Below are 20,073 nucleotides of genomic sequence, written 5' to 3'. Positions count from 1 at the left end.
ATCAATACAAAATTTACAAAAATTCTAAAAAAAGTTTTGGGGATGACAATCGGTCAACTTCCTAAAAAATGTTTTTTAAAAATTCAAAGACGAATTTGCTGGAGGCAAAAATATAAAATTTTGGAACATTTTTATAATCTTATCATCCTTTCATACAAAATCGTTTTCTTCTCATCCATATCAACACAAAATTTACGAAAATCTAAAAAAAGTTTTGGGGATGACAATCGGTCAACTTCCTAAAAAATGTTTTTTAAAAATTCAAAGACGAATTTGCTGGAGGCAAAAATATAAAATTTTGGAACATTTTTATAATCTTATCATCCTTTCATACAAAATCGTTTTCTTCTCATCCATATCAACACAAAATTTACGAAAATCTAAAAAAAGTTTTGGGGATGACAATCGGTCAACTTCCTAAAAAACCCAACAAATTTCAAAGACGAATTTGCTGGAGGCAAAAATATAAAATTTTGGAACATTTTTATAATCTTATCATCCTTTCATACAAAATCGTTTTCTTCTCATCCATAACAACACAAAATTTACAAAAAATCTAAAAAAAGTTTTGGGGATGACAATCGGTCAACTTCCTAAAAAACCCAACAAATTTCAAAGACGAATTTGCTGGAGGCAAAAACATATGGCATTGGAACATTTTTATAATCTTATCATCCTTTCATACAAAATCATTTTCTTCTCATCCATATCAACACAAAATTTACAAAAAATCTAAAAAAAGTTTTGGGGATGACAATCGGTCAACTTCCTAAAAAAACCAACAAATTTCAAAGACGAGTTTGCTGGAGGCAAAAATATATGGAATTGGAACATTTTTATAATCTTATCATCCTTTCATACAAGTTCGTTTTCTTCTCATCCATATCAACACAAAATTTACAAAAAATCTAAAAAAGGTTTTTGGGATGACAATCGGTCAACTTCCTAAAAAACCCAACAAATCTCAATCCTTCATTGTTTGAAGTACCTCAAATCTGTAACTGGTCGGATGATGGAGAGCTCTTGAACAGCAAGGCAAGGGTCACCATTCAACAATAATGCAGTGTTAGGGGAAGAGGCTATTTGAGTTGAGGTGAAATGTGGCTTTATGTCATGTTAAAAAATATTGCACTTAGTTACCTAACCCAAAAGAGTTACCATGCTGCAGTTTAACATGGATACCCCACTCAGACAGAGTATACTTACTCCGAACTTGTGTTAGTCCCTTAATACCGAGCACTAGGAAGGGTAACAACAAGTACAAGCTATCAACATCTTTTGGTATGACATAGCCAGGGATTGAACCACCGACCACTGGCCGCTCTATCCACTAGACTATGGAGGGGGTGAGAGGTTATTTGAAGGAAATTTATGATACAGCTTATTCACACATACAGTCATGAAATATGTACAGTCATGACAAGATGGATTAGTAGGCAAAGATGATTCCTAGACTGCTATTAGTGTTCTGGAATCAGGAATTTCAGACCCTGCTGTAGAGCCCTGTACCCTGTACCGCTAAATGTATATTGCGATTTTGCTAATTCCATTCTGTATTTCAAAAATAAAAAATGGTAAGATTTATTAATGTTGTCATCATCATTTAAAAAAAAAGCTGTAAAAAAGCTAACTTTCATGCAAAGCAGATCTATTAATCCTGATGCATGGTGTAAACACATGGTTTTGTATCTTAACTGCTTACCTTTGATTTTTTAGATTTGAGAGAGACAAACTTGGCATCGAAGTCTTTAGCTGGAGACACAGCAATGGCAAGACAGAGCTGTTCCTCCATCCACATCTGCTGGAGGCCCACAACATGGAAGGGGGGAAAGAACATGGCGGTGTCTGTGGGTTGTGCTGCCCCCTGGAGGAAGGTGAAGTCATCAGGGACAAGGGAGAGAAGCCAGGTCAGAAGAGTGGTGTAGCTAGCAGAGAGACCACACCCTGAAATCAGAAACTCTATTGCAAAAATCTTTTCTGAGGTTGAAAAAAGTCTCCTGTTTTTAGATTCATTTTTTCGGTGTAATCTCTCTTTATAAGGTTCCTGCGTTGCGGCGTAGTGAGTGAGTGACTATGGTTTTATGCCGCTTTTAGCAATATTCCAGCACTATCACGACGGGGGACACCAGAAATGGGCTTCACACATTGAACCCATGTCGGGAATCGAATCCGGGTCTTCAGCGTGACGAGCGAACACTTAACCACTTGATTACCCGACCACCCCTCGTTGCGGTGTAGTGAGTGAGTGAGTGAGTTGTGTTAAACGCCGCTTTTAACAGTATTACAATTATATCGCGGCGTGTCAGCTTAATGTGGGAGGAAAGCCCAAAGTGATGCAGGTCTCAGACGTTTATCACTTCGGTGAAACCCACGAGCACAGGAATGGTGCTGACAAACCTAGAAACATAATCAGGGCGAACCGGGATTCGAACACACAATCATAGGTTTCTGGCGTGTCCACGGGACGCAACTCTGCACAGCAAATCGCGGCGCCTTAGACGACTGGGCACCAATGCCCCCACGTTGCAATGTAGAGACACAGTTGAGGTTCATGTGTTGTTGAATACAGTCAAAAAAGCTTCTGTTTCCGTCTTCTTGTGGTGTGTCAACATTTTGTGAGAGGAATCCACACAGAGATGCGGCTTGTAAACTTTTACATTTTGATGGTGCCATTCCATAAAGCGATCGGGGGCACGGGTGGCAAAGTCGTCTGAGGCGCCGCGATTCGCTGTGCAGAGTTGCGTCCCTTGGGCACACCAGAAACCTATGATTGTGGGTTCGAATCCCGGTTCGCCCCAATTATGTTTCTAGGTTTGTCAGCACCATACCCGTGTTCTTGGGTTTCACGTCTGAGACCTGCATCACTTCAGGCTTTCCTTCCACATTAAGCTGACACGCCGTGATATAACTGGAATACTGTTAAAAGCGGCGTTAAACTGTTAAAAGCGGCGTTAAACCCAACTCACTCACTCACCATAAAGCGATCTTAGCACTACATCTGTCCTTAGTCTATGTTAAAGCAGCGGTAGAAACTGACAGTTTCCATCCACTAGTCCTTATAATGAAAACATGAAGCAAACCCCTTAAAAATGGCAAAATTCTACTAGTCCTTAACTATTGGGCAGTTTGGCAAGGACTACAGGACTAGTGCCAATTTCTACCTCTGGTTAAAGTATTGGAGTAACAATCGTCCTAGCCCTATGGCTGCTCTGTTGGATGGCACCCAGGGGTATGGTTGGTTGGTTGGTTGGTTTGTTGTTTAACACCGCACTCAGCAAAATTCCAGCTATATGACTGCAGTCTGTAAATAATTGAGTCTGGACCAGACAATCCAGTCGTTGATATCATGAGCATCGATCAACGCTATTGGGATCGATGACATGCATCAACCAAGTCAGCGAGCCTGACCACCGGATCCCGTTAATCGCCTTTTACGGCAAGTATGGGTTGCTGAAAACCTATTCTACCCCGGAATCTCCATGGGTCCCCAGGGGTATGGCTGGGTTCTTACAAACCAACGATCAGAATCAGGATTAATCTGGACTTTGAACCCATGATGACCAGACTTGAACAAGGTCCATGGTTCATACAAAATTTGAGCCACAAATGTTTAAGGCAGCCATATTCAAGGCCTCTTAAAGCCTGTGAGAACCTTGGCAACACAAAGATGCACAGTGAGTTGCATCGTCTTAAACCACTTGTCCTCCTGTACCCTACAAACAGAAGAACACATATCACCTTATACTTGTCCTGTAATAGGTTCATCAATAACCAACTAACCAGTGTCCACGCTTTTATTGGTCCTGTTTCGATGCAGCACAATTTCTCCATCACTGGACAAGTTGACAGTCAGCAGCACGCACTCCTGGTCAGGGGAGATAACTCCAGGCAAGGTCTTGGGAGGGGGCTCATATGATGCATCCTTTAAACATAAACCAGGTAAATCTGAATACTTGAGATGCATCCTTTAAACATAAACCAGGTAAATCTGAATACTTGAGATGCATCCTTTAAATGTAAACCAGGTAAATCTGAATACTTGAGATGCATCCTTTAAACATAAACCAGGTAAATCTGAATACTTGAGATGCATCCTTTAAACATAAACCAGGTAAATCTGAATACTTGAGATGCATCCTTTAAACATAAACCAGGTAAATCTGAATACTTGAGATGCATCCTTTAAACATAAACCAGGTAAATCTGAATACTTGAGATGCACCTTTTAAACATAAACCAGGTAAATCTGAATACTTGAGATGCATCTTTTAAACATAAACCAGGTACATCTGAATACTTGAGATGCATCCTTTAAACATAAACCAGGTAAATCTGAATACTTGAGATGCATCTTTTAAACATAAACCAGGTAAATCTGAATACTTGAGATGCATCTTTTAAACATAAACCAGGTACATCTGAATACTCTAGATGCCTCAATTTCTTGTTTTGGGAAAGATATCAGGCTCCCTTTCCACAACTGTCTTTGTGCTAAGGTAATCATTCAGGTGAGGTGGTGAGGTGAAATGGGGGTTAACGTAATTATTGCACTTATATAGCGACATGTACGTGTGTGTATGTGTGTGTGGCTGCTTGTACTAGTCCGGACTGATGCCGATTTATAGTGCTAGCTCACTGAGATACCATGCCGCAGTTTAACATGAATACCTCACTCAGACACAGTATACTGACTCCGAGCCGACCAGTCCTTATTTTAGCACCTTAATGCCGAGCGCCAGACGGGGTAAAAAGGGGACCATCTTTTAACGTCTTTTGGTATGACGCGGCCGGGGATCGAACCCCGGACCTTCCGCTCTCCGGGCGGACGCTCTACCACTAGACCACGGTGGCGGTCGTAATCATTCAGAGTGTAAACTACATACATAAGAAAACATGCTTACAATATCAAATATGACTGGTGTTTGTTCAGCACACGGGTGGCGGCCACTAACAGAGGCAGTTGGCTGCACAGCTTCAATTCTCTTCCCCATCCGTAGCCGCGATTCTCTCTCCTTTTCTCGCTGTTCTCTCAATTTCCTAATTAGAAATATGGTCATCATAATCAAGTGGCAATAAGATTTGTTAGTTTGTTTGTTATTTAATGCTGCACAGTATTCCAGCTATATGACGGTGGTCTGTAAATAATCGAGTCTGGACCAGACAGGCCAGTGATTGACATCATGAGCATCGATCCATGCAAATGGGATCGATGACATGTATCAACCAAGTCAGCGAGTCTGACCACCCAATCCTGTTAGTCGCCTTTTACGACAAGCATAGTCACCTTTTACGGTAAGTATGGGTTGCTGAAGACCTATTCTACTCCGGAATCTTCATGGGTCAGTGGCAATAAGATGTCACTGTGTCAATGTATGTTGGAGTGAGTGAGTTGGGTTTAACGCCGCTTTTTACTGTATTCCAGTTATATCACGGCGTGTCAGCTTAATGTGGGAGGAAAGCCCGAAGAGATGCAGGTCTCGGACGTTTACCACTTTGGTGAAACCCATGAGCACGGGTTTGGTGCTGACAAACCTAGAAACATAATCAGAGCGAACCGGGATTCGAACCCACAATCATAGGCTTTTGGCATGCCCAAGGGACGCAACTCTGCACAGCGAATCGTGGCACCTTAGAGACTGTGCCACACGTGCCCCCTTTTTCAGCATGAGCTTATTTCCTAAACACAATTACGGGCTAATTTACTTTCCGAGTCAAACATATAATATATTTATAATTAATATTAGAAACCCTAGAGTAAATACTCAATTGCTCAAAAAGTTATCTGAAACTCTGAAAATGTTCAGATACTGCTCAATAATATCATTATGGTTTGGTGATCTACAAAGTTCAAGGTGTAGAAAAGTTACGCCCAGCAGGTCCAAGACATTTACCACTTCGGTGAAACCCACGAGCACGGGTATGGTTCTGACAAACCTAGAAACATAATCGGGGCGAACTGGGATTCGAACCCACAATCATAGATTTCTGCCGTGCCCAAGGGACGCAAGCACCATCATCTACATATTCCGTATGTACCTTGCTCTCTCCATCTGTCTCTCCTTCTCTCTCTGCGCTGCATGTTGTGCTTTCTTTTGTTGGTCATCTGCTGCCTCCTCTTCATCTTCATCCTGGCTGTTTGTCATCTTCTGAACATTTGTCCCTCTCTCACTCAGGTTGATAACTCGGTTTGGGTGTTTGATGTTTCTATTTCTGTTAACGAAAAATACTCGTCAATTGCGATAATCAGGAGTTAAAACAGTTTGAAACAAGGCCAAAAGTGAGCAGGGCTCACAAACACTCCCCTGACTTCGACTCCAACATATTTTTAAGTTCCAAACATGCAAAATGAATTTTTTTCTCAGAAAATCCACTTATCGAAATCAAACTTTGCACTGCACTTCTGCTATTGATAGAGAAACTGTACCCCTGCTTGGAAAAGAATCCATGAAGAAGTTCTCAAGTTATAGTTTGCACAAATGTTGAAGTTGAAAAACATCAAAACATTCAAAATACCTATGTAAAAATTCTATTTCTCAGAAAATCCACATATAAAAAAATCACCTCTTCTATTAGTATGGAAACTGTTGGCTAAATTTTAAAAGATTCCATGTAGTAGTTTTCAAGTTATAGGTCAAACAATTGTTAAAGTTAAAAAAAATGAATAATAGCTGTATTTTTTAAGAAAATCCAAGTTTTGAAATGAAACTTAGCACTGCACCACTCCTATTGGTATAGAAAGTGTTTACCAAGTTTGAAAAGAATCTATGAAGCAGTTTGTTCTCGAAAGGATGGAAGGAAAGACAGACTGACAGACAGAATAACCACACACACTCACACACGCACACGCACACACACACAGGTTTGATAAGCAAACTTGAACTGACTGAAATGGTTTGGGCTTGGATGGTAGAGGATGTGTGGTCATGCCCCGTGACGTCAGCTTCTCCTTGATCTGACGTCTCTGTGTCTGCCACTGCTCCATGTCATCCTCCGAGTCACTGGAGTCCGAGCTGCAACAGTCATCACACTCACCTGTATCCCACGCTACTTACATTAATGTTTGTCTTAACACTGCACTAAGGAACATTCCAGATATATGACCTGGCCCGTAAATAACTGAGTCTGGACCAGACAACCCACCCAGTGATCGATATTGTGAGCAACAACCCATGCCAGGGTATATGTCATCGAACAAGTCACTGAGCCTGACATCCTCATCCATTTGTCTCCTCTTATCCTGAATCCTCCCCCCCCCCAATCCTTGGAAGCTCCTTTTGACTAGGGGGCAGTCGGGTAGCCTAGTGGTTAAAGCGTTCACTCATCACGCTAAAGACCCAGGTTCGATTCCCAAAATGGGTACAATGTGTAAAGCCCATTTCTGATGTCCCACGCCGTGATATTGCCAAAGGGGGCGTAAAACCAAACTCACTCACGCACATGACCAGCATAGGTTGGGGACCATTCTAAACCAGAATCCCAAACTCATATCATCAATTAAGCATTGACAATGTCACAGATGCACTCCAATACCAAACTTAGTTAATAACATGATGGGCTTCATTCCATAGCGTTACATATTGCTTCACAAAATATTTTTATTATCTGCCTATGAGGTGGTTTACAAACTCATACTGAAAATGCGTGTTGTCTTAAAAAAATGGAACAACCATTGAACAAGTGATTTTTAGCATTCATGCTGAAGAGCAAGCAGCACCCATACAAGCATCTTCCTGAGGCAAGAGAGTTAACTGACTATACAAGTCCAGTTTCCACACTTGCTGAACTAGGCTGGAATTTCAAGGCTCGATCGTAGCGCTACCAGTGGCTATTACGAGTTATGTCCCTTCTATGTTCCTCCTATTGACCAATCAGATTCCATCTCTCATATAACTTGCATTTGCTTTAAACAAAATGGCGGCACCAAGTGAAGACAACTTGCTCAATAATCAAGACCTAGATAGTAAAAAAATGGGTCTTACCCCACGAAGTGCATCAAATCATGTGAGCACCTTAATTAAAAGCATGAGATAATTTGCAAAACATATGTACCGCCAACTTGGCGTCAACAGATATTTTGCAAATTATCTCATGCTTTTAATTAAGGTGCTCACATGATTTGATGCACTTCGTGGGGTAAGACCCATTTTTTCCCTGCAGTTGACAGAAATCGGCACTTGAAATCCATTTTGATTAGTAACCGGATGTCTTGTTCCTTATGTGATTTTGATTGGACTATGCAGAGAATCGTTAGTCCAGCCAAAATGTAAGTCTATATTTGCAGCCTAGTTCGGCAAGGGTGGAAACTGGACTTTTATAGTCAGTTAACTCTCTTGCCTCAAGGAGATGCCATACAAGAAGACAATAAGCAATAATGTGGATGACTGCAGTTACAGAATGCATTAACCCAGAGCTCCAGATAAGCTTTTGGTGTTGTGGGAATTTTACCCATGTATTTTAAAATCATTGGGTATCAGTAATTCTATCTGGGTATTCAAATTTCTGTTACCCACTAGTTTTTACACATGTGGGTATTTAAGTAAAATATTTAAAAAACACTATTCATCTAGTCCCTACAAACTGGTGTTGTGTGGGTTCGAGAGCTTTATAGGACTCAAAAATACCATGATACTTCCACAAGAAAGTGTGATGGCAAATGATCATGATGTAACTGTCATTTTGGAGTTTGGCAAGGTTGAAGAAATGCCTGTTTATGATTTCAAATAAGTTGATTTGCTAATCGAATACACAGGGTTACTTCACAATATTTGGATAATATGCACAAGTTTTATTTTTGTGGCATATCTGTAATGTTTGTTGCATATTTGATACGCTTGGATTTTATTTTACTGCGTATTTCTGCATTTCTGATGCGTATTTTACGCAGATACGCAGCGTATCTGGAGCTCTGCATTAAACTAATCCCCACACCAATCTGTGAGAGTCGGGAGTATGTACCTGTCGTGCTGAATGCCGAGGATCTGTTGAACCCGCTCAATGTTATGTTGTTCCTTCTGACGGTGTTTCTCAAAGTGGCGGAGATCGATGAACACTGTGTCTGGTTCCACCTTCGGCTGGGCTGGAGCTGGAGCAGGTAGACGTACTGATTATTACTTCGAATACGGTAATGTCTGGACTTTGTCTCAGACTGCAATCATTGGACATTTGTATTTATGCATGAATGCAGGCAAGGCACATATCCTCGACACAATCTAGATATACACACCAACATATGGAAATCATAGATAACCTTAATACAGAATATCATTCCTGTTACAAAGTAGACGCAATTAATGGAGAGCTTCTTTATTTTACTGTAAAGGCGATGTTTCGGTAAAGATCGTATACCATTGTCAAGCCTTATACCGCTGCTTGACGGTATAAGGATCTATACCAAAATGTCGCCTTTGCAGTAAAATAAAGAAGTTGTTATCCATAAATTGTGTCTACTTTGTCATCCATCAACCTGTAAGTAATGGCTTTCAAACAATTCATAATTCCTCTTAATTTTACTTTGAGTGAGTGAGTGAGTTGGGTTTAACGCCGCTTTTAACAGTATTCCAGTTATATCACAGCGTGTCAGCTTAATGTGGGAGGAAAGCCCAAAGTGATGCAGGTCTCAGACGTTTACCACTTCGGTGAAACCCACGAGCACGGGTAAGGTGCTGACAAACCTAGAAACATAATCGGGGCGAACCGGGATTCGAACCCACAATCATAGGTTTCTGGCGTGCCCAAGGGACGCAATTTGCACAGCGAATCGCGGCGCCTTAGACGACTGGGCCACCCGTGCCCCCAATTTTACTTTAAGGCTGTATATCATAAATATAAAAAGAGTCTTATGCACTGCCCGCACGTTTCACTTTTTACTTCCATTTTCAAAATATTGATATTTTTCCTTTACATGCACACTGCTTTACTGTGCATCTTGTGTTATGGTCATGGCAGCAATAGGAGTTTGTATGCTTGTTTATGTAGGGAGGCCCTTTCAAGGTTGATGGTACACAACTGTTTATTTGGTTACATACTAGTTTGAACAAGGAAAAAATAAATACACCGCCAGCCCAATATTTTCCAAAATCATTGCTGAGAACCAATTCTTATATTTTCTTAATCCTAAGCATGTTTAAAGTAATCTTTATTCAAGGTGTCTGTACCAGTAAATACAAAATGGGGGAATATTTGAGGCAATCTCAATAAGATACTTTCCCCAGAATGGGTCCTGATTGACAAATTAGCTGGCCACGAAATACAATTTGGTGACATTGCACTCACATGGAATTAAAGATGGGGGAGACATCCTTGAAAGGTCACTTGTATTTGTTCCCATACATGCTGTTGTCTTCTTGGATTCTTGAAAGGAGATGAAAAGGAGTAAATCAATTAGAATCAAGCTAATAAAATCTTGTTGAAGATAAAAATCTCACCTTGGACTAACTCTACATGGAGCCAAAGGGAGATAATCTCCATAATTATCTTCCCTTGATCAATTCCAATACAATGAAATATCCAGTGTATGTAATCTCAATCCTTTCAAACCAACACTATTATTTGAAATGAAGCATCATCAAACAACATGATTTCTGGAAAAAATATACTAAAGATTCCTCTTGACTGGTAACCAAGAGTAGGGGGCACCTTGGAGAAGGAAGAGCAATATTTTCGGTTCTGTGCAGAGCCGTTACGATTCACCCGCGTATTCGATTAATCAAACCGTATATATTCATGAATTTAATTCATTCTTGGCAACTAGAATCGAATATTTATGAATATGCAATCATGTGCATTTACATACCCTGTGCCTAAAACATCCATAAGAACATATGATATGCATAGATTTCTTTAAAGACAACACTCTTATAACATTTAATTTGACAGGAATGGTCACTGGTCTTTGAGCATTTGAGCAGATACTAAGACTAAGTACTTGGACAAGTGCAGTTTATAAATGTATAATATAGATAATTAACAAACCATGTCAAATAATTTATGTTGTTAATGTTTCACTGAATATAACAAATAATACATCAACTGCTGACTTGTTATTGCATTCGTGAATTAATATTCTTATTCATTACCCTATATTCATGATATGAATCGTATTCGCCTCATAGTGTATTAGTTGCAGCCCTAGTTTTGTGTAATAAGACTGAAGGAAATTGTAGAGTGGTGTGTCAGGATGATAAATATCTGATCTTCCGAAAACAAAAGCGCCATATGAACATGATGAACAAAACAAATATGTTTCTTAACATGTGTAATACTTGATATGAAAATCAATAAGTGGGTTTGTGATTACGCTACGTTTATTAACTAAGGGGCCATTGGCTGGGGCTGGCAAAAAAGATTGATAATCGGAACTATCATCGATGGGAAGAAATTTTAATGATTATCGATATAAAAATTGTGTCATCGATAATACCTTACATAAACTATTGTGATGAAACAAAGTTTAGATTTACCCAAACAGACTTGGTATTGTCAGTAAACTTAAATGCTGAAGATGGAAAGTAACTAGTTTTTGTTATATCTCAAATGTCCACAAAGTAATCCCTGGATAAACGTGCCACCACTCACCGATGAAATGAAATATGGCGATTTCTTTAGGATTTGTTTCGTGTATTTGCTATGGATGTCACGATTCACCAATTGTACCAATGCATCGGTAGATAATTCTCTCAATACGATACGAGATCTATACAAGGTAAACATAACACAGTGGTCTTGTCATCTTGGACGGCACAGGTAATCGCAGGTGTTACAGGTAAATTATATATAAAAGATCAGTATTGCTGTATCTTGACCTCAAAATCGAGATACGTATCGTATCGTGACACCCCTAGTGTTTTCTCAAAGATACTTCTCCGATATATATCGATAATTGATCGATATTTAGTTTAAGATTATCGATCTCTATGATCTGTATCGACAGCCAGCCCTACCATTGACTTTACATAGTCTCTTCTTTCTGCTGCCAGTAGGTCAACAGACGACCAGCTAAATTAATCTGAGTGATATAATGCATGAATGTTGTTTAACGCCACAGCAAGCAATAATCAAGTCATATCATGGCAGTCTGCAAATAATAAGGGGAACCTGGGTTCACGGGTTGCTGAAGACCTATTCTACCCCAGATCTTCACGGGTCCACCCAACAGAGGAGATAGATCCTTACGGAGGAGATAGATGCCCTAAGAGGAGATAGATCTCTACAGAGGTAGACCTCCACACAGAGGAGACAGATCCCTACAGAGGAGACAGATCCCTACAGAGGAGACAGATCCCTACAGAGGTAGACCTCCACACAGAGGAGATAGATCCCTACAGAGGAGACAGATCTCTACAGAGGTAGACCTCCACACAGAGGAGACAGATCTCTACAGAGGAGACAGATCCCTACTGAGGAGACAGATCTCTACAGAGGTAGACCTCCACACAGAGGAGACAGATCCCTACAGAGGAGACAGATCTCTACAGAGGTAGACCTCCACAGAGGAATTAGCTCCCTATAGAGGAGATAGAGGCCGTAGATATGTGTTTGGAACGTTGAGGAGTTTATATGGTAGCTGGCACACGTTGTGTGAGAGACGTGCAAGGTGGCCCCACCTTTCTCTGTTGTCTTCTTGTTGTCCTGCTCCCTGATGGCCCCTGTGCGGGGGTCAATAGTCGCCAGGGGACAGCCCCCCTGTGATACAGACAGTTGGGCCAGCTTCTGTATCAGGGTCAGATCCTCGAGCGGGGCTGCAACAGATAGACATAGTGTTAGACATTCAACATAAGGACATGTGGGGTTACTGTGAGCTTCAACAAAGTGAAATGCTTCTTATTATCTTACTGTGCATACTATCAAGGAAATGTTGCAAATTGTAGAGTGTAATATTATTCGCATTTCCCAGGACCTAAACATAATTGTGTCTTAACATAAAGGAGGACTCTGATAAAGACAATTGGTCCTCGCCAAGACAGGTCAGTTGGTCCTATCAAGTACAAGTTAGTCCTATCAAGTACATGTCAGTTGGTCCTATGAAGTACAAGTCAGTAAGTCCTATGAAGTACAAGACAGTTGGTCCTATCAAGCACAAGTTGGTCCTATGAAGTACAAGTCTGTTGGTCCTATCAAGTACAAGGCAGTTGGTCCTATCAAGTACATGTCAGTTGGTCCTATCAAGTACAAGACAGTTGGTCCTATCAAGTACAAGACAGTTGGTCCTATCAAGCACAAGTTGGTCCTATGAAGTACAAGTCAGTTGGTCCTATGAAGTACAAGACAGTTGGTCCTATCAAGCACAAGTTGGTCCTATGAAGTACAAGTCTGTTGGTCCTATCAAGTACAAGACAGTTGGTCCTATCAAGCACAAGTTGGTCCTATGAAGTACAAGTCAGTTGGTCCTATCAAGCACAAGTTATTCCTATCAAGTACAAGGCAGTTGGTCCTATGAAGTACAAGACAGTTGGTCCAATCAAGTACAAGTTGGTCCTATGAAGTACAAGTCAGTTGGTCCTATGAAGTACAAGACAGTTGGTCCTATCAAGTACAAGACAGTTGGTCCTATCAAGCACAAGTTGGTCCTATGAAGTACAAGTCAGTTGGTCCTATCAAGTACATGTCAGTTGGTCCTATCAAGTACAAGTCAGTTGGTCCTATGAAGTACAAGACAGTTGGTCCTATCAAGTACAAGACAGTTGGTCCTATCAAGCACAAGTTGGTCCTATGAAGTACAAGTCAGTTGGTCCTATCAAGTACATGTCAGTTGGTCCTATCACGTACAAGTCAGTTGGTCCTATCAAGTACAAGACAGTTGGTCCTATCAAGCACAAGTTGGTCCTATGAAGTACAAGACAATTGGTCCTATCAAGTACAAGGCAGTTGGTCCTATCAAGTACAAGACAGTTGGTCCTATCAAGTACAAGGCAGTTGGTCCTATCAAGTACAAGACAGTTGGTCCTATCAAGTACAAGACAGTTGGTCCTATCAAGTACAAGACAGTTGGTCCTATCAAGCACAAGTTGGTCCTATGAAGTACAAGTCAGTTGGTCCTATCAAGTACAAGACGGTCCTATCAAGCACAAGTTGGTCCTATGAAGTACAAGACAGTTGGTCCTATGAAGTACAAGACAGTTGGTCCTATCAAGTACAAGACAGTTGGTCCAATCAAGTACAAGATACACAGGTGTGACAACCTACCTTGGCTTCAGTGAACACAGGTGTGACGACCTACCTTGGCTTCAGTGAACACAGGTGTGACAACCTACCTTGGCTTCAGTGAACACAGGTATGATACCTACCTTGGCTCCAGTGAACACAGGTGTGACAACCTACCTTGGCTCCAGTGAACACAGGTGTGACGACCTACCTTGGCTCCAGTGAACACAGGTGTGACGACCTACCTTGGGTCCAGTGAACACAGGTGTGATGACCTACCTTGATGTTCTGCTGTGTCCCCACCTCCGCCTCTGCTGGAAGATGCTAGCATCGTCCTGGGTCCATACTGGTTGTCTTCATTCAAACTCTCCAGCAATACATCTACACAAAGCATGGGAGTCAGTACTCGCTTTAAACAGTGCAATACAGTGTAATCACATAGACAGCATGCAATATGCTACACATGGACCCGTGAAGATCCGGAGTAGAATAGGTCTTCAGCAACCAATACTTGCCGTAAAAGGCGACTATGCTTGTCGTACAAGGCGACTAACGAGATCGGGTGGTCAGGCTCGCTGACTTGGTTGATGCATGTCATCGGTCCCAATTGCGTGGATCAATGCTCATGATATCAATCACTGGATTGCCTGGTCCACTCGATTATTTACAGACCGCCGTCATACAGCTGGAATATTGCTGAGTGCGGCGTTAAACAACCAACCAACCAACCAATCCTTATTTTCTACAATATGTCAGATGTAGCAACATATGTAACAACTTAGTATGTCGTCACATTCCGCTACACTAGAAGCATCAAACAAATATGGCCAAAAAATATTCACCATAGTGCAAGTACTCCTGGAAAACTGAATTACGACCACAGAGTGAGTGAGTATGGTTTTACGCCACTTTTAGCAATATTCCAGCAATATCACAACGGGGGACACCAGATATGGGCTTCACACATCGTATCCATGTCGGGAATCGAACCCGATTGACGAGTGACGAGTGAACGCTTTAACCACTAGGCTACCTGATCACCCCCAAAATATAAGACAAAAAGTCAGACATTAACAATCCCGACATGGGTACAATGTGTGAAGCCCTTTTCTGGTGTCCCCTGCCGTGATATTGATGGAATATTGCTAAAAGCGGCGTAAAACCAAACTCACTTACTCAAACATTTTTATTGTCAATATATTTTAGTCACACTAAAAAGTTCATCAAATGTGAGCTTTTTCTATTATTTGCCCTACCAACTGAATAAAGGATTTTATGACCATTTCTTGCATAGTTTCATCCATATTACCAACTGTCAACTACAGACTGTTCTCAGGACATCCAATATTAACCAGAGCTGCAGATAAGCTGCATATTTGATAAACTACTCAAAATAAATCATCACTCAATTAATGCTGAGTTGCTTGTTTACAAATATGCATGAAAAATGTAAAAAAACAATACATGTAAATACTCAGTGCAGCATTTTCTGCTTGCATACCTAAATATCTTGACACATATTCATTTTCTGATCAAATGCAGGCATCACCTATTCATAAACTCTACAGCAGCGGACAAGGCACAAAAAGGTTACGTCTCTCTTGTTGAAACTGAGACGTATTGTTTGTTTGTTTGTTGTTTAACGTCGCACATCAAATCATGTGAGCACCTTGATTAAAAGCATGAAATAATTTGCAAAATATCCGTCGACGCACAGTTGGGGGTACACATGTTTTGCAAATCAGGCAGTCGACAGTTGGTTGGTTGGTTTGTTGTTTAACGCCGCACTCAGCAATATTCCAGCTATATGACGGCAGTCTGTAAGTAATCGAGTCTGGACCAGACAATCCAGTGATTAATATCATGAGCATTGATCCACACAATTGGGATCGATGACATGCATCAACCAAGTCAGCGAGTCTGACCACCCCATCCTGTTAGTCGCCTTTTACGACCTGCATAGTCGCCTTTTACGGCAAGCATGGGTTGCTGAAGACCTATTCTAATCCGGATCTTCACGGGTCCTGAGACGTATCGCTGTTGGGAGTATATGTGACATGTTTCACACATAGACAGTCATTGAACAGAAGAAAATAAGTAGTTAACTGAAACTGCATGAATATAAAAATTGTCTACGCATCGGTTTATGATTACCTAATAGACTGGTCCCAAGGTAGTAAAAATATCCTGAATAGCCTAAGAAATCTATCAAAACTGAGTTTGAATTGTAGGTAAGGTGAGTGGAAATGGGGTTTAACGTCGCGTCCAAGATTATTGCACTTATATAGCGACGTGCATGTACGTGTGTGTGTTTGTGTGGCTGCTTGTACTAGTCCGGACTGATGCCGATTTATAGTGCTAGCTCACTGAGATACCATGCCGCAGTTTAACATGAATACCCCACTCAGACACAGTATACTGACTCCGAGCCGACCAGTCCTTGTTTTAGCCCCTTAATGCCGAGCGCCAGACAGGGTAACAACAAGTACCATCTTTTAACGTCTTTTGGTATGACGCGACCGGGGATCGAACCCCTGGACCTTCCACTCTCCGGGCGGACGCTCTACTACTTGACCATGGAGGCGGTTGAGTTTGAAATGTAACATGTGAGTACTTAGTCAATGGCTAAAAAAGTTATCCAATGCCTTCATTACCTAAATCAATATTCTCCAAGGCCTGAAGAGACAGTACTGGCGCTCTGGCTGAAACAATTGTTGATGCAATGGATTTACTCTTTTGTTTCTCATTATCTTGTTTCCTTTTCTGTTTCACACCAACTGTTTCTAAGAAATCCCCCGCGTCCGTGTCAAGACCTGCTTGAGAGTTGTCTCCCCCTTCTTCACAAGTCTCTTCCTCCATAAGTCTGTTGTCAATGAAATCATCCTCCATTGATGTCCCACTGCTGGTAAATGCTGGCGGAAAAGACGATTGAGACATATCTCGTTCCAGTGCCATCCAATTCTGCATCTGTGGCTTAGGACAGTTTGAGTTTTCTATGTCTTGTTCATAATCTGTCACTAGTGCCTCCCAACTACCCCCGGTGTCAGTTTGGGATCCATCCCCAAATATTGGTTTCAATAGTGCAAGGTCATTGTCATAAGGGGGAGGTAACTCTGATATTTTGTCAACTGATTGCTTAAGTGGCTGCATCCTTTCTGTCAAAGATTCCCCACTTAGGCTTGTGTCAAGATCCTTGTCATCATCAAACAAATAGTCAGATGTTTTCAAACTTCTGTGAAATATAATCGGCTCATCTGTATCTGAGCTTATCTGCAACAGAGAGAACATTCCACGTTAGATTTCAGGTAACTCTAGGCGTAGGTAGGCCAAAGGAACCTGTGTTTAAGAATGGCCAATGTCCAACATGCAATTTGAGAATAAGCATGTTGCATGAGTTTCTTTTAGTGGGGACAAAGTATTTAATGTCATCTCAAAATTATATATTGCATTCTCAGTTTCAAGAAAAAACACTCATAGAGAAACAGGTCAGTACTCATAAGGATCTCATCTTCCCGAGGCAAGTGAGTTAATCCAGTTTCCACCCTTGCCGAACTTGGCTGGTATTATGGAGTTACATTTTGGCTGGACTTACGAGTCTATGCATATTCCAATCAAAATCGTGCTCCGAAATCAATATGCGGTTCGTAAATTTTCATGCAGATTTTGGTCGATTGCAGGATTTGCAAAGCATGTGTACCACTTACTCGTTGTCAACAGATATTTTCAAAATCTTTCCATGTTTTTAATCAAGCTGCTCACGTAATTTGATGCACTTCGCAATGTAAGACTCGTTTATCACAATATATAGATCTTGATTATCGATCAGATCATCTTGACTGGGCGAGAGCCAAATGAACCAAATGCAAGTGATACGAGAGGTGGAATCTGATTGGTCCATAGGAGAGGCATAGAAGGGACATAACTCGTAACATCCACTGGTGGCGCTACGATCGAGACCAGGAATACCAGCCTAGTTCGGCAAGGGTGGAAACTGGACATTTAAAGTCAGTTAACTCTCTTGCCTCGGGAGGATGAAGGTAGACCAATGGAACCCTGTGTTTAACAATGGTCTATGTTCAACATGCACTTTGAGAATAAGCATGTTGCATGAGTTTCTTTTAGTGGGGACAAAGTATTTAATATCATCTCAAAATTATATATTGCATTCTCAGTTTCAAGAAAAAAAACTCACAGAGAAACAGGTCAGTAATCACAAGGATCTGGGCAAACAAATACTTTGTCCTTACTTTGGGGTTAAAAAAATCATACTTTTTTGCATCACCATTTATGAACATTACTAAACAATAAAAAGCATGTGGAAATCATCATAAATTTTTTAAGTCAAAGAACTTAAGGAAGGTGGATTGGATGGATTAACCTCACACAAACTCAAGTTGATGGCAGCAGTACTCGTACCAAAAATTACAAAATCTTCCTCTTAAAATAAAAAATATGGGTTTTGTTTGTTTTTATGGCTATATATGGATAACTGATTAGTTTCAAAACAGTAACATGTTACTTCTCTTTTTCGATTATTAAGCGGACACTTGTGAATGTTATGGGTAGCCACATGATGCCATTTTCACACTCGTACCACTCTGTAATCTAAAAGATCTTGAGTGGTAAGGAATCAGCTGATATGGTGCGAATGGTAAATGACTCCAGGCGTTACACGGTGAGTTCAAGTATACACATAAATGGCAAGGTATTAATAATTGTCGGGTCATTCCGTGAAAGGAAAGTGCAGGAAGGAACACGAGAAGATAACATGGATCATAGTAAGGAACGATGAAGGCAAAGGCATAGCTACTGTGAGTCGGCTTCTGAATCATCACAGGGCACAGTGAGTGAGTGAGTTGGGTTTAACTCCGCTTTTAACAGTATTCCAGTTACATCGCGGCGCTCTCAAAATTAGAAATAAGGGGCTCTTATCAGAATAAAATTTTGGTGAAAAAAAACAGTGTTGAAAGATCGTAAATTTTGCTGAACGCCTGAAATGATACAAAAGAAAAGTCTGTGTGTATTATACACGAAAGATATATATTGCAGAATTCAAATGCCTATAATTAAGGGTGCATATAACACACGAGTGTGTATTATACACAAATAAACAAGTCTTGTGTACACTGATCAATTAGAAGGGGTGCTAATTGGGATTGTTCACTTGCAAATATCGCTGTGGGCGCTGTTTCTAACTTCCATTTATAATCTCCATGAATTATGTTGAATCCAAAAATCAAAATATGCTTTCATAAAATGCACCACTGTAGGTTGTGTTTAGTGAACAAATATTGAAAACTCTCAACATCACTGGGCTTATCCAAAAACAGTGCATGCAGAGCTTAGGCACAACCAATGACACCAGCAACACTGTTGCTAGGCTGATGTCACAGCGCATTGTTTTGCTGACGTACAAATATGTCATAGGGTCTTCTGACATGTTTGTAAAGTTAATGGAACTATATTCTAAAGGTAGGCCCAAGATAAACGTACTGGTGCTTATTTTGCCCATGAGTGAGTGAGTGAGTTTGATTTTACGCCGCTTTTAGCAATATTCCAGCAATATCACGATGGGGGACACCAGAAATGGGCTTCACACATTGTACCCATGTCGGGAACCGAACCCGGGTCTTTGACGTGACGAGCGAACGATTTAACCACTAGGCTACCCGACAGCCCCATTTTGCCCATGAAAAGAATGACAACAATTTTCCTCTTACATCTGACAGATCAAAATCTATAGAAGGAAGGCTTTTTTCGACTTCAGCAAATATCGAGTCCATCTGTGGCTTGAGCTGAGGTCCTTTGGAGGTTGACTTCCCCTTCATTTCCTGACCCCCACTTGCAGCCCCGACGGTCACTGACACCTCGGGGTCACTCTCTTCTCCTGAGGAGTTCATCACTATGGCACCTAAAAAATATACCATATGAATA

At 40.9% G+C, this 20,073-nt stretch overlaps 1 protein-coding gene across 1 annotated transcript in view; it reads right to left on the bottom strand.

The window, feature by feature from the left end:
- LOC139457048 (dynein axonemal assembly factor 8-like) overlaps positions 1 to 20,039 on the bottom strand; it is a 92,051-nt gene extending 72,012 nt beyond the window's left edge. Inside the window, exons 1-11 of the mRNA XM_071238491.1 lie at positions 19,860 to 20,039; positions 16,794 to 17,409; positions 14,419 to 14,520; positions 12,603 to 12,737; positions 10,273 to 10,350; positions 8,956 to 9,082; positions 6,885 to 7,010; positions 6,037 to 6,210; positions 4,902 to 5,037; positions 3,781 to 3,922; positions 1,703 to 1,944 (exon numbers count right to left, since the gene is read on the bottom strand). Coding sequence (XP_071094592.1) covers positions 1,703 to 1,944; positions 3,781 to 3,922; positions 4,902 to 5,037; positions 6,037 to 6,210; positions 6,885 to 7,010; positions 8,956 to 9,082; positions 10,273 to 10,350; positions 12,603 to 12,737; positions 14,419 to 14,520; positions 16,794 to 17,409; positions 19,860 to 20,039 — 2,058 coding nt within the window. The remainder of the gene's footprint in view (positions 1 to 1,702; positions 1,945 to 3,780; positions 3,923 to 4,901; positions 5,038 to 6,036; positions 6,211 to 6,884; positions 7,011 to 8,955; positions 9,083 to 10,272; positions 10,351 to 12,602; positions 12,738 to 14,418; positions 14,521 to 16,793; positions 17,410 to 19,859) is intronic.
- Between the last annotated feature and the right edge of the window lie 34 nt (positions 20,040 to 20,073).

The sequence above is a fragment of the Haliotis cracherodii genome, unplaced genomic scaffold, assembly GCF_022045235.1.
Source record: "Haliotis cracherodii isolate W230 unplaced genomic scaffold, xgHalCrac1.p SCAF_12, whole genome shotgun sequence".
In the NCBI taxonomy this organism is placed as follows: Eukaryota; Metazoa; Mollusca; class Gastropoda; order Lepetellida; family Haliotidae; genus Haliotis; species Haliotis cracherodii.
This window is presented reverse-complemented; position numbering and strand designations above follow the sequence as displayed.